Source organism: Achroia grisella, unplaced genomic scaffold (genome assembly GCF_030625045.1).
Source record: "Achroia grisella isolate CSIRO2021 unplaced genomic scaffold, CSIRO_AGI_Agris_v1 utg5103, whole genome shotgun sequence".
In the NCBI taxonomy this organism is placed as follows: Eukaryota; Metazoa; Arthropoda; class Insecta; order Lepidoptera; family Pyralidae; genus Achroia; species Achroia grisella.
Genome location: NW_026712904.1, coordinates 1 through 13,710, shown reverse-complemented (window position 1 = coordinate 13,710; position 13,710 = coordinate 1). Strand labels below are relative to the sequence as shown.

At 35.7% G+C, this 13,710-nt stretch overlaps 1 protein-coding gene across 1 annotated transcript; it reads left to right on the top strand.

The window, feature by feature from the left end:
- The first annotated feature begins 222 nt into the window (after positions 1-222).
- On the top strand, positions 223-13,209 carry LOC131846367 (zinc finger and BTB domain-containing protein 24-like). The gene is made up of 10 exons (XM_059195639.1): positions 223-342; positions 1,468-1,642; positions 1,977-2,069; positions 3,221-3,355; positions 4,141-4,583; positions 5,710-5,926; positions 7,808-7,938; positions 8,587-8,661; positions 12,729-12,870; positions 13,096-13,209. Exons 1-10 carry the CDS (start codon positions 269-271, stop codon positions 13,207-13,209), a joined length of 1,599 nt encoding a protein of 532 aa, XP_059051622.1. The 5' UTR covers positions 223-268.
- Positions 13,210-13,710: the final 501 nt, after the last annotated feature.

The window sequence follows — 13,710 nt, the reverse complement described above, 5'->3', positions numbered from 1 at the left end:
ATCTGAAAAATTGTTTAAAAATGGCGAGTGTTATTGCTCCTAAATATTTTTATGTTATTTACAAATACTCAAAATTTATAATATAATAATTATTTTACTCTGTATATTTTGGTATATTAGATATAATTATTACTTTTAGTATGCATATCAGTGTAAACCGCAATATTTAAATGTGTTATTACAATTTTTCGCGTAAATCTAATTAGCTGGTATTTATTATTGTTTATTTCTAAATTCTTTATTATTCTGAGTGAATAATATAACGAAAATGAGGTGTTGCGTTCAATTCTGTACCAATGATACGAAACGGATGACAAAGAGCCAAGGAATCACTTTCCACTTGTAAGTTTCAATAATTATTTCAAACCTACGAATATTGTAAACATGGAAGTTAGTAAGAATAGATCGATGTTTGATAGTCTTTTACCCAAAAACTACGGGACGGATTCGAATGAATTATGGTACACAGATAGATCATATGTTATATTAACAAATAAGATACTTTCTTACCGGAATTCACGCAGGCAACGCCGCGTAATACTTTGTAATTAATTCAATCATTATAAATATAATATAATCAACATGTAATTATTTCTTTCGTTATTTTAAAATAGAACTGCCCATTAGTATCACGTGGGTCGTCAGTTTAGTTTATATTTAAGTTATAAAAACCACTATTTACTCATTTATATCTTCCAATTTTATTATTGGTAAAAAAATTGAATTATCAACAGATATCGTTAGTATGTCTGCACTAACGGTATACACTGGCAGGCTACTAGTGGAAGACCATTCATAATTTAAGAGCCACACTCTTGTCGGTGGTATACATTAGTAGGGCACCAGTGGAAGATCATTCATAATATAGGAACTGCACTCTTGTCGGTGCCACTCTTTTTTTTTCCACAACCTTCCATCAATCCCTTCAGTTGTTGTTATGACCCAACACCAACTATTCCTTATTCTGCTTAATGTAGCTGTGCCTTGGTCTTTGGTTGGAAGACCATAGGATGAAATAGAAATAGAAAATTTGTCATTCAAATAAAGTTCAATTTAAGCATTTTTGAATAGTCATAATTACTTATTTTTTATCTACTTCCCATGCAGATAGCTAACTGAAAAAATAAGCCCATATACTGTTCTCTGGATTAATTATGTGTAAGCCAGGTCCATCATGTAACAGAGAAGGATACTTCAAGCAGGTCCCAGAACTTCTGATCCAGGTGTAGGTTTAAGAGGTCATTTTGCCAACTTAAGTATTTTTATATGTTACATGTATTGATAAATACATATGTCAAAGAATAAACAAAATATGTGTTTCTTTTTTCATATAGATATCATGGGTCAGCCCACCAAGCCTTTAACAGATTTTTGTGGGAATCTTTTGACAGCAGAAATTAATGCTAAGTCCATTTACTCTTTTAGCTCATTAGTGAATAAAATCCCATGCATGATATCCTTTTCCAGGTTTCCGAAAGAAGCTAATCTTCGCACTGCATGGATAGAAGCACTGAATATGAAGGACTGGGAGCCAAAAGAGAGGAGTTCAGTCTGTTCAGAACACTTCCATAAAGATGACTTCTACGACACAAAGTGTGGTCTCCGTAAAATCAAGAATGGGGCTGTTCCAGTAGTTGCTCAAGTGAGATTCTGTTATTCTATTAACAATGTCCATATACATTCTATCATGAGGCTATAAAAACCATCACACGTAAGAATATCCTTCAGTTTTTGTACCTCACGGGTCTAGGCAGCGAACTTTGAAAAAGGGTGATCATAATAGATCTATGTAGGTTGCAGTGGACCTGCATAGACAACCAACAATAAAAAAAATCTATTAGAGATAATGTAGTGACCATCAGCATATCCTATTGGATCAGAAAGAACCTAATCAGTCACCCTAATTTATGTTTTTTCATTACTTCTGCTGTTATGAGGAATTGTAATGAATTAATAGATAAAACTTCTTATTTCAGGTGTGCAGGATATGTTTGGAAGTCAATGTGAAAATGTATCACTTATCAGATAGTAATTTGGATGATACATTCCAGCAAATTACTGGAATAACGGTTGGTATCATTATAGTATAAATAAAGTTGCTGTCACTGTCTGTCTGTCCCTATGTATGCTTAAATCTTTTAAACTACGCAACGGATTTTGAAGCAGTTTTTATAATAGATAGTGATACTAGGCAATGGATTTTGAAGCGGTTTTTTAATAGATAGTGATTCAAGAGGAAGGTTTATATATATAATACATGTACACCCGTGCAAAAACGGGGCAAGTAACTAGTTTAGTTTATATAAGCTTTTTTTTAATAGATAGAGTGATTCAAGTGACAGCAATAATAATCCTGGACAATTTACACAGCGTCATCTAGTCTCAAACTAAGCAGATCCTGTGTTAAGGGTAATAGACAACTGATAAATATACTTAATTTTTTTGTAAATGTATACATACATTCATTCATTTAAGAGCTGTGCTCTTGTCGGTGGAGCTCCTGCCACCTTCCACGATCTTCTATCAGGACTCCAACTTTTTCTTTAACTTGCTTGATATAGCTGTGTCTCGGTCTTCCCCTTCCTCTCTTTCCATATATTTTTCCTTCAATAATGTTGTTAATTCGTTCGTCGTGTCGTCGCATCAAGTGCCCCAACATTTTTCCCCGCCTACATATATACATTAATTGTATGTGTAGCTATAGAAATACAATTAACCAAATTTTTTCTTGTTTACAAACAAAAGAAATTGTACAAACTTAAATCCACTTTAAGTGGTAAAAGTCTTCCTTAAAAGTTCTCAAGAGGCTCGTTTAGCTATAATTATATTTTATTAATATTACAAACGCGAAAGTTTTTGAGTGTGGATGGATGTTTGTTACTCTTTCACGCAAAAGCTTCTGAAGGGATTTTGATGAAACTTTACAGTAATTTAGCTTATGCATCAGAATAGAATAGAAAATCATTTATTCAAATAAACTTACATTGAAGCACTTTTGAATAGTCATTACATTTTTTTAATCTACCGCTCGTTGGGAAAGCTGTATCATCACAAGAAGAACGAGCAAGAAACTTGCGCGTTGCTCTTTTAAATAATTTTATTATTACTTTACATTTTTAAGTTTAAGTGTGTGAATACAATACAGAATAACATATAGGCTATAAATTTCACGACACAGCTAGTTAGAAATAAAACTAAAATAATAAAATGTTCTTTCCAGTTAAATGAAGAAGACAGACTACCACAGAACCTGTGCTGGGAGTGCACCCATCGACTGCAGTCCTGTAGGCGGCTGCGAGCGAAGGCACTAAAGAGTCACATAGCCATGATGAATGTGGTGCAGTCCAGCAGATATGTAAGATATACTAAGCAAGGGGCTGCCCTTTCACCATCGCACCACACCCCATCGACAGGGAATTCATCACCACACGCTAGAACCTAAGTGGTCTCGGACAGTGCGGTTTCAGAGGAGCTTCCTCCCGCGTACACTTACATTGTGGAATGAAATACCTGCTGAGGTTTTCTATAGAGACTACAGCATGAGGTTTTTCAATAAGGGTATATTAAGATTTCTTAAGGGTCGGCAACACGCGTGACACACCTGGTGTTTCAGTTGTCCATAGGCTACGGTAAACATTTACCATCAAATGGGCTGCATGCTTGTTTGCCAGCATAGTACCCTTGATCCTTTATTATCATTTTATCGATACAACTGGTACATAATGTATGTACACAGGCAACCTGTGAGTGTGGGAGTGACGACACATTAATTTAGATTTAGACTAGACTAGCTGTACTCGCGACTTCGTCCGCGTAGAATTTAACTTTATTTTTCTAAAATAAAAGTAGCCTAAGTAAACTTTCATTGGCGGGTAGCTGATGTAATTCAGCTACCCGCCAATGAAAGTCCCGTCAAAATCGCTATTTCAGAGATTAGCCGGAACAGACAGACAGACAAAAATTGGTGCAATTGGTGCAAATTAATTCTAAAAGTTTTTTATTTCTCAAATAATCCATAATTTATTATATTAGAACTAAAGATAGATTATAACACGAGGACGGATATAGGCTATATTTCAACTATCAGGCGAAGTAAGGTAACATTTAATATTTATATGTGTGTATTTTGTTTCAATTCAGATCACAATACATGATATACGAACAATAGACAGAGCAGCGTTAAAATCTAGTCTTGTAAAGAAAATAAATGAAGAGGACGACTTTGATATATTTATAAATGACGATGACGTTATGTTAAAAGCAGAGACAAGAGCCGACGAAGAAGAAGAAATGGCTCTCATCAAACCGGAGAGTAATGAAATAGAGAAAGAGATACAGAAGGAGAATGATGATGAGAATCTACCAATAGTTGAGATTGAAGTGAAGGATGAAAATAATGATAATGAAATATATCTAGATGAATATTTAGATTATGATTCGGAGGATGATAAGAAGTTGAGTGAAGTGTTTGTGAAGCCAAAGACGAAGGTGAAAAAAAAGAAGTTCAAGTCGGAGAAGGGGAGGGTGAAGAAGAGAGCGAGGAAGTGTGAAGATGATGACAATCCAACTGCAGCTATGGATAAGTATGTATTTTTTTATGTAATTGAAATAATCAACTAGCTTCCGTGCACCTGATTGTACGAAATAGAAATTTTCCAGGATGTCTGTAAGAAATTGCTGTTAGTGATGAGACCGTTTGTTTAACTTTTTATCATATTTTATTGTTCTTTGTTTGTCCTGTGCGCAATAAAGAGTTATTAAAAATATACAAATAAGGGGCCGTTCAAGTATTACGTAAGCACTATAAGGGGGCGGGGGGGTCTTTTCTTTGCTTATTTTGGATGACATGGGGGTGGGGGAGTCTGTATGATGATTACGTCATCGGTCGTAATTTAATTTTTTACACGAATGGCAACCCTCACATTGTCTTTGCTAAAAAAACAATACATTAATTGAGAAATGTTTACGTAAGCATGGGGGGAGGGGGTAAGAGCTTTGCTTACTTTTGCTGACAAGGGGGATGGGGGGTAAATAATTGTGATAAATCTGCTTACGTAATACTTGAACAGCCCCTAAACTCAATACAAGCACTTTTGAATAGTCATATTTTTTATTCTACCACTCAGCTGGAATTTCAGCTGAATGAGTGGTAAAACACCTCACGTATGACACGTGCCATTACCAGTGCCGTTACCATTATAATGCACTTATAGGGGCCATTCATTGATCACTTGAGGCTTGAAGGGGGGGGGGGGGATGGGGTTGACAAAAATCACGAAATATCACAAGGGGCGACAAGGTTTAGTAATACCTCACGTGTATTTATTTTATGCCAATCAAAAACAATCTGCAACCTTTCTGTCTAGGTACTAAAATACACGTGATGATAAACCTCACCACGTATCACCAAGGATGAGCAGGAGTTGATATTGCTTGAAAAAAAATCACGTGATTAATTCACGGCCCCATATCGTAATCTTATATATAAAATTCACACACAGTTTTCGTTCCCATAATCATTCGAAACGGTTTGACCAATTCTCATGAAATTTTGTGAGCGTATTGAGTAGGTCTGAGAATCGGCCAACATCTATTTCTCATCCCCCTAAATGTTAGGGGTAGTCCTCCCCTATTTTTTTTTATTTTATGTCAAAACAACGTTCGCCGGGACAGCTAGTATACTATAATTAAATATTATTTTTATTTCAGGTACAAAAACTCGGATGTGAAACGTAGAAAAGCAAGCGACGGCCTCGACGAAACTCTATTCACAGTTATAAAACTGACTTACGACGAACAGATCACTGAAATTCAGAAGCGCCAGGAGTCCTCCACTTATAAGAACGCGCCGTACAAATGTACAGTTTGTTACAGGGGCTTCCAAATACAGGACAGATATGACGCGCACGTGATACGGCATAGTGATGTAAGTTTGATTGTTATTATCATCATCAGTCATGATCATCATCAGCGCACGTGATACGGCATAGTGATGTAAGTTTGATTGTTATTATCATCATCAGTCATGATCATCATCAGCGCACGTGATACGGCATAGTGATGTAAGTTTGATTGTTATTACCATCATCAGCGCACGTGATACGGCATAGTGATGTAAGTTTGATTGTTATTATCATCATCAGTCATCATCATCATCAGCGCCAGTGATACGGCATAGTGATGTAAGTTTGATTGTTATTATCATCATCAGTCATGATCATCATCAGCGCACGTGATACGGCATAGTGATGTAAGTTTGATTGTTATTATCATCATCAGTCATCATCATCAACGTGACGACCTTGGTGGTCTAGCGGTTTATGACACTGCTTTACTTCCAGTCGCAATTTCGATTCCTCTCTCGAAGTAAACATTTGTATTCGTGAGTTTGTATTGGTCTGGGTTTATATATATTATTACTAGCTGTGCCCGGTTTCACCCGCGTGACATTTAATAATAATAATAATAATTTATTTGCTTAAAAAACACAGTATAAAAGATGGTAATTAAAACTTAGTATCATGTGTTTTGCCATAGTAATGGCATGCAAAATAGTATTGTTTAAAATTATACATAATTAACTATACAGAGAGAAATAATAATAATAATTATAATAATAGTTAAATAGGATCTCTGTAGTCGGTTTTTAGCCTAGCCTATATGTTATTCTTATGTATACACTATATAACTATAAAGTTACATCAAAATCCGTTCAGTAGTTTTTGTGTGGAAGAGTAACAAACATCCATTCATATTCACAAACTTTCGCGTTTATAATATTAACTAGCTTTTCGCCCCGGCTTCGCCCGGGTGTATATGTATTACACATACAAAACTTTCTCTTAAATCACTATATCTGTTAAAAAAAATGCTTCTAAAATCCGTTGCGTAGTTTTATAATTAAATTTAACCATACATAGGGACAGACAGCGACAGCGACTTTGTTTTATTTATACTATTATTTAGCGACTTTATTTATAACTAGCTTTTGCCCGCGGCTTCACTCGCGTTAATTTATCCCCTTAGGGGTGGAATTTATCAAAAAACTTTCTTAGGGGATGCCTACAACATAGTAGCTTTATGCATACAAAGTCTCAGCCCGATCGGTTTATAATGGACAAAGTTTCATACAAACTTTCAACCCTTATTATATCCCTTTGGGGGTAGAATTGATCAAAATCCTTTCTTAGCGGATGTCTACGTCATAGTAGCTTTATGCATACAAAGTCTCAGCCCGATCGGTTTATAATGGACAAAGTTTCATACAAACTTTCAACCCTTATTATATCCCTTTGGGGGTAGAATTGATCAAAATCCTTTCTTAGGGGATGCCTACAACATAGTAGCTTTATGCATACAAAATCTCAGCCCGATCGGTTTAAAATTGACAAAGTTTCATACAAACTTTCATCCCTTATTATATCTCTTTGGTGGTAGAATTGATCAAAATCCTTTATTAGCGGATGCCTACGTCATAACATCTACCTGCATGCCAAATTTTAGCCCGATCCGTCCAGTGGTTTGGGCTGTGCGTTGATAGATCACTACGTCAGTCACCTTTGAGTTATATATATTTAGATTTATAATACGTAATGATGACATAAAAAATAACTATATTCTGCCTAAATGAATTTAAAAAATCTGTATATATGTAATCACATACAAGCTCATTTGAATAAGACCTGAGATTCTTGTCAGTTCTTCTCATCTCGAAAGCACTCCAAATTGACTGTAGAGTTGACATATCATAAGAGTCTGTAATAGAACGAATAAAGATATTTTGATTGATAGCAAATTTTTTTTTCAGGCAAGTGGTGCTTTTGAATGCTTTATATGCAAGAGTCGACTGAAAACAGCCCGCGCACTTCGGAAGCACCTCACTGCACAGCACACAGAGAAGTTCAGTTGTAATGGATGTCCATTTGTCACAAGAAACAGGTAATGTTATATAGTAAAGTCGCGGATTCGATACCTCGCACAGTACAATTATTTGTATTCATAAGTGTGATTGTTTGTATTGGTCTGAGTGCTTGCTATGTATTTTTATTTATGGATGATAATGGAATGATGCAGTGGGAACCGCTTAGAGATCAACCTGACATATATTTTTAGCAATGGGTTTATAAATCCACATTACTATCAATGATCCTGATATGACGTAGTTTTTATTTATGGATGATAATGGAATGATGCACCTGCCTGTGCTAATGGTTTACGCTGGCGGGGCACCAGTGGAGGATGATAAGACAAGCGTGAGTTCAGGTAAGTTAGGCCATCGAGACAAATTCACCAAGAATTTAACATGATGGTTTCCAGGGGGAATGGTGTAGATGTCAAACTGATATATTTGGTACCAATCAAATTACCACACCGCCTTACTTCCGATGGTCGCGGGTTCGATTCCTCGCACGGCACAAACATTTGTATTCATGAGTATGATTGTATCAGTCTGGGTGTTTGATATGTATAATATGTATGTATTTATAAAATTTTATTTTATTTGTTAGGATTGATGATGTTGATATGATAGTGATGTACTGATGACGTCGACGTGATGGTGATGGTGATGTACTGATGATGTTGCAGGGGAGTGGCACGCGAGCACGAGAAGTGGCACGCCGGCACGCGCTACCAGTGTCCGCACTGTCCCAGTGAATTTGAGTTAGTACAAATTTGAGTTATCTATATATCTATTTAAAAAACTGCTACCAAAATCCGTTGCATAGTTTTAAAGATAGAAAGCATACGTACGGACAGACAGACAGTGACAGCGACTTTGTTTTATTTATACTACTATTTAGCGACTTTATTTATAACTAGCTTTTGCCCGCGGCTTCCTACCAACCTACATCATAGTAGCTTTATGCATGCAAAGTCTCAGCCCGTAGTTTAAAATTGACAAAGTTTCATACAAACTTTCAACCCCTATTATATCCCTTTGGTGGTAGAATTGATCAAAATCCTTTCTTAGCGGATGCCTACGTCATAACATCTACCTGCATGCCAAATTTCAGCCCGATCCGTCCAGTGGTTTAGGCTGTGTGTTGATAGATCACTATGTCAGTCACCTTTGAGTTATATATATTTAGATTTATAATATGTAATGATGAGATAAAAAATAACTATATTCTCCCTAAATATACCTGTTAGTACCAACTGAGTTATCTATATACAAATAAATAAAATTGATGTGTCTGTGAAATGCCAGGATTGACACATTCAAAAGCCCTAATATCGGGCTACTCGGACAAATACTCCAATAGACTACTGCTATTGAGTAAAAACAACATATGCGTGATGACTAGGGACCTCACAGGACACAGAAAGTTGAACAAGCATTTGGCTTACCTAGGCCTATGCACGACAAAAATCTGCAGATTCTGCCACACTGAAGAGGAAACGCCACTACACATCCAATGTGGTTGTAGCCCACTCATGCATAAACGAAATATCTCCTTTGGAAAGTTTACACTCTCTTCCCGAGGAGATAAAAACCATCGCTCTTGAGAATATCCTTCAATTCTTGTCCCTGTTGGGTCTAGCACAATAGATCTATATAGGTCGCAGTGCTACAGGTGCAGATATCTGACAATAGCCCAAACAACCCAATTACAAAAAAAAAACTGTGTTTATAATTTCAAATTTACAGCTATTTACTATATGAATTGCATTAAAGTATACTTTGAGGGAACGAGACAGATAAGTAAAATTAATAATGAAAAGCCTTGACCTATAGTAAGATTATTAATTCCAGTCAGTAAAATGACATTTCCAGTGTTGCAGGTCTTTAGTCCCAAATAAACAGTGATGTAGTAGAATCGAGTTTTTACAATTAAAAGTTAGTCGAGATTACATTTTTTTATTCAATATCAATTTGCCTTTATATAAATAAAAATTCTATATAAGTATTAATTCCTCTGAATCTCTTTTTACATTTTTTTCCAGCTTTTGTAATAATGTTGTAGTGAGAAATTTTAATATGCTGGTAAGGTCCATATTTCTAAAATCGTATTATTTAATACGATATGTATTAAATATTCAAAATAAAAAAAAAAGGTTTTGATACCTAATAAAATAAGGCGTGACTAAATATCTAAGTCTATTGATTGCTGAACATCACTATTGTAGCGGGTCAGCCTCTTTTGTATCAGTGACAGTTGCACGTGTCATTTTACTGACTGGAATTAATAATAGTACTTTAGTTTAGGTTCATTGGAATAAAAGTCAGATAGACAAATAACATTTTATATTACAATAAATGTTCAAATTGTTTACCAATTTTACCATCGTACCGCTCGCCATCGACAGGGAATTCATCCCCACACGCTGGAACCTAAGTGGTCTCGGACAGTGCGGTTTCAGAGGAGCTTCCTCCCGCGTACACTTAGATTGTGGAATGAACTACCTGCCGAGGTTTTCTCGAGAGACTATAGCATGGGGTTTTTCAAGAAGGGTATATTAAGGTTTCTTAAAGGTCGGCAACGTGACAGCCCTGGTGTTTCAGGCGTCCATAGGCTACGGTAACCGTTTACCATCAGATGGGCCGTATGCTTGTTTGCCACCTAAGTGGTATAAAATAAACCAATACACGCCCTACAGGGGATTGGGGATTAGTAACGTGTACTAATGATCCCATTGCTAGCAATGTACCATATCAGGTTGACGTCCACGCGGTTCCCCCTGGATACCATCGTGATACATTCCCGGTGAATTTGTCACGTTGGGCTAACTGATCTGACTTCATGTTCATCCTATCATCATCCACTGGTGCCCTGCCAGCCTAAACCGTTAGCGCAGGCGGGTGAAACATTACATTATCATCCTTACTCACTAAAATGTCCAGACTTGTGGCGGCGTGGTGGGCCGGGTCATCTAAAATATGGTCGAGCGCAGTGGTGGCTGGCTCATCCTCGTCATACTCGTGAACGAGTGCTGCTTGTGTGACTGGTCTGCTCTAATCACTATGACTTATTTTCTCTTATTAATTGTTTAACCAGTTGTTGTATATTGAATGTTTTTTCTATTTTATTATTTCATTGAATTAGTGCTAATCGGTGGTTTGTATTCACACACTTAAACTTAAATTGTAAGTAAGAATGAATTATTTAAAAGAGCAACACACAAGTTTCTTGCTTGTTCTTCTTGTGATGAGACAGCATTCCGAATGAGCGGTAGATTAAAAAAAAAAAAATGTTATGACTATTCAAAAGTGCTTCAATGTAAGTTTATTTGAATAAATGATTTTATATTATATTCTATACTTTAAAAAAAACACGTCCTGCATCTTGAAAAAGATCTACTTATTAGTCGGGCATATCTATCTGTCTCGCTCCCTCATGGCAAGCATGTCCACTATCCATCTCTCTCATCATTTTCCCGTGAAATTAAGAACTACCAAGAGCTTGTGCGAATAAAAAACATTTGCACCGAGTAAAAATCGGGGTACTTGAGGTTTTAATATTTTTACTTTTTTTTTATACGCAACTAGTTGAACGATACCGAGTAATAATGAAACTACCTTCTTTTAATATTAAATATCAGATTTTTCAACAATATCGATGTGAACCCTAACAATAGATAGCTAGATAAATTCTTTATTCACAATTACAGACACATAACATACATGAGATACAGAAAAAACACGAATTAATAAAAGAAATGTAGGTGACTTTATGTGCCGCAAAAGTGAAAAGGCAGCCAACTCAGCATAAAGCTACTATTAAAAATCATCGAGAAAATTAAATAATTTCTTTTTAATAATGGGCTTATCATTATTAAAAAGAAATTATTTAATTTTCTCTTGAGTCACCAAAATGAGTTATAACTGTATTGCATTATATTAGTACAGTGGACCCGCGGTAATCCGGCCCCTGTCTAATCCGGCCCCCCTTGTAATCCGACATTGTCTATTATTTGTTATTGAATATTACTTTGACAATATACTTCAGAGTGCATATACATACATACATATACAACATAGAATCTTATCACTGGATCTGTAATTTGTCGGATTACAAGATACTCTTTTGTAAAAAATTCCGGACTATAAGCAGAGGACCCTTAAGCAGCACTCTATAATCCGACAAATACGATGGTCCGACACTGCCCTGCAAAATGTTTGTCGGATAACCGGGGGTCCACTGTATATGTATATAATATAAAGAATCATCATTGGATCTATAATTTGTCGGATTACAAGGTACTCCTTTGTAAAAAAATTCGGACTATAAGGGGTCTTAGGCAGTACTATATAATCCGACAAATTCGATAGTCCGACACTGCCCTGCAAAATGATTGTCGGACTACCGGGGGTCCACTGTATTATATTTAGCATTAATGTATAACATTATATAATATCAGGTATACTATATATATTTAATTTTGAACTGTCGTGTTTAATATACATTATTTAAATTATTAACCGGGTCTTAACACGAATAATTTTATGGCAAATAAAGGTGATAAACCTCTCACGACGTTTCGACTAGGTTGCACTATACTATATATATTATTAGATGTATATATTTATTTGCATATCATATATATTATATAATATTTATTAGTAATCTTGTGATTGATTTTTGACATAACAGGCCCACAATGCTTTCTGTATACCTAGAGGTTAGCTGGCGGAGAATGCTATACGACATTAAACTTGCCTTTGTACAAGTTTACAAATTATATTGTGCATTAAAGAATAAATAGAAAAATTGTTTATTTGTCTACAGTAAGCTAACTACATACATGGGTCACATACGCATCAAACACGTGTCGGATTTCGTGTGTGAACTGTGCGGGTACACGTTTGTGAGTAAAAAGGGCATAGATGTACACAAGAGGAAGAAACACCGAGTGGCCAGAGACAAGCCGGTATGTTTTTTTCTATACCAGTAATAGCATTAAATAATACATACAGCCCTAAAGTTACACCCTTCTATTACAAACCCTTATTTTTCAATAATGTTTTGATTTTACGGCATCACGTTTGCGGTTTATAAATATTTATATATTTGAGTGTATAAATTCTTTCTCTATATTTCTTCAGCTAATATTAGTAGGTATAGATTTTATAAAATATCATATATTATACTACAGGTGCCATTGGAAGGTCCGTACTGCGCCGTTTGTGATGTAACTTTTGTGTCTGAAGAGGCGCACTCGAGGCATTTGAAGTTATCATCGAAGCACAGCAGTGACAATGATCCGTAAGTTGTATTCAAAACCGATTGTAAAAGCGGGAGGTTCTCCATTCGACTGTTTTACAATTTATTTTAAGTGATGTGGTATTTATCTTTATTTATTGGGATCGATTCCTCGCACGGTGTAAACATTTGTATTCATGAGTATGATTGTTCGTATTGGTCTGGCTGTTTTCTATCTATATTAGTGTGTATTTATAACTAAAGTTTTAAGTATTTATATCAGTCGTCTAGTACCCATAACACAAGCTCTGCTTAGTTCTTGACTAGATCATGCTGTGCGATTTGTCCAGGATATAAGGATTTTAAGTTATTTTTGTTTATTTAATTGTTACAATGTATTAATATATGTTGTCTGGACATTTAAGTGAGCATGAATGACTCATGATACTAATATCTGTATGTATGTCTGTAACGCAATGACGGGTGAGCAAGCAGCAATTACTGCACTCAACCATATTATGGGGACCCCGATGTCCCCTTCACTCCACTTGCCTGAATAATAGAATTT

Bases quoted from the DNA above. Each gene is read 5' to 3' on its own strand.
- LOC131846367 (XM_059195639.1), top strand. From the start codon at position 269: ATGAGGTGTTGCGTTCAATTCTGTACCAATGATACGAAACGGATGACA. The intron at 343-1,467 runs GTAAGTTTCAAT...ATCCTTTTCCAG, and splicing joins CAAGGAATCACTTTCCACTT to GTTTCCGAAAGAAGCTAATC. The intron at 12,871-13,095 runs GTATGTTTTTTT...ATTATACTACAG, and splicing joins GAGTGGCCAGAGACAAGCCG to GTGCCATTGGAAGGTCCGTA.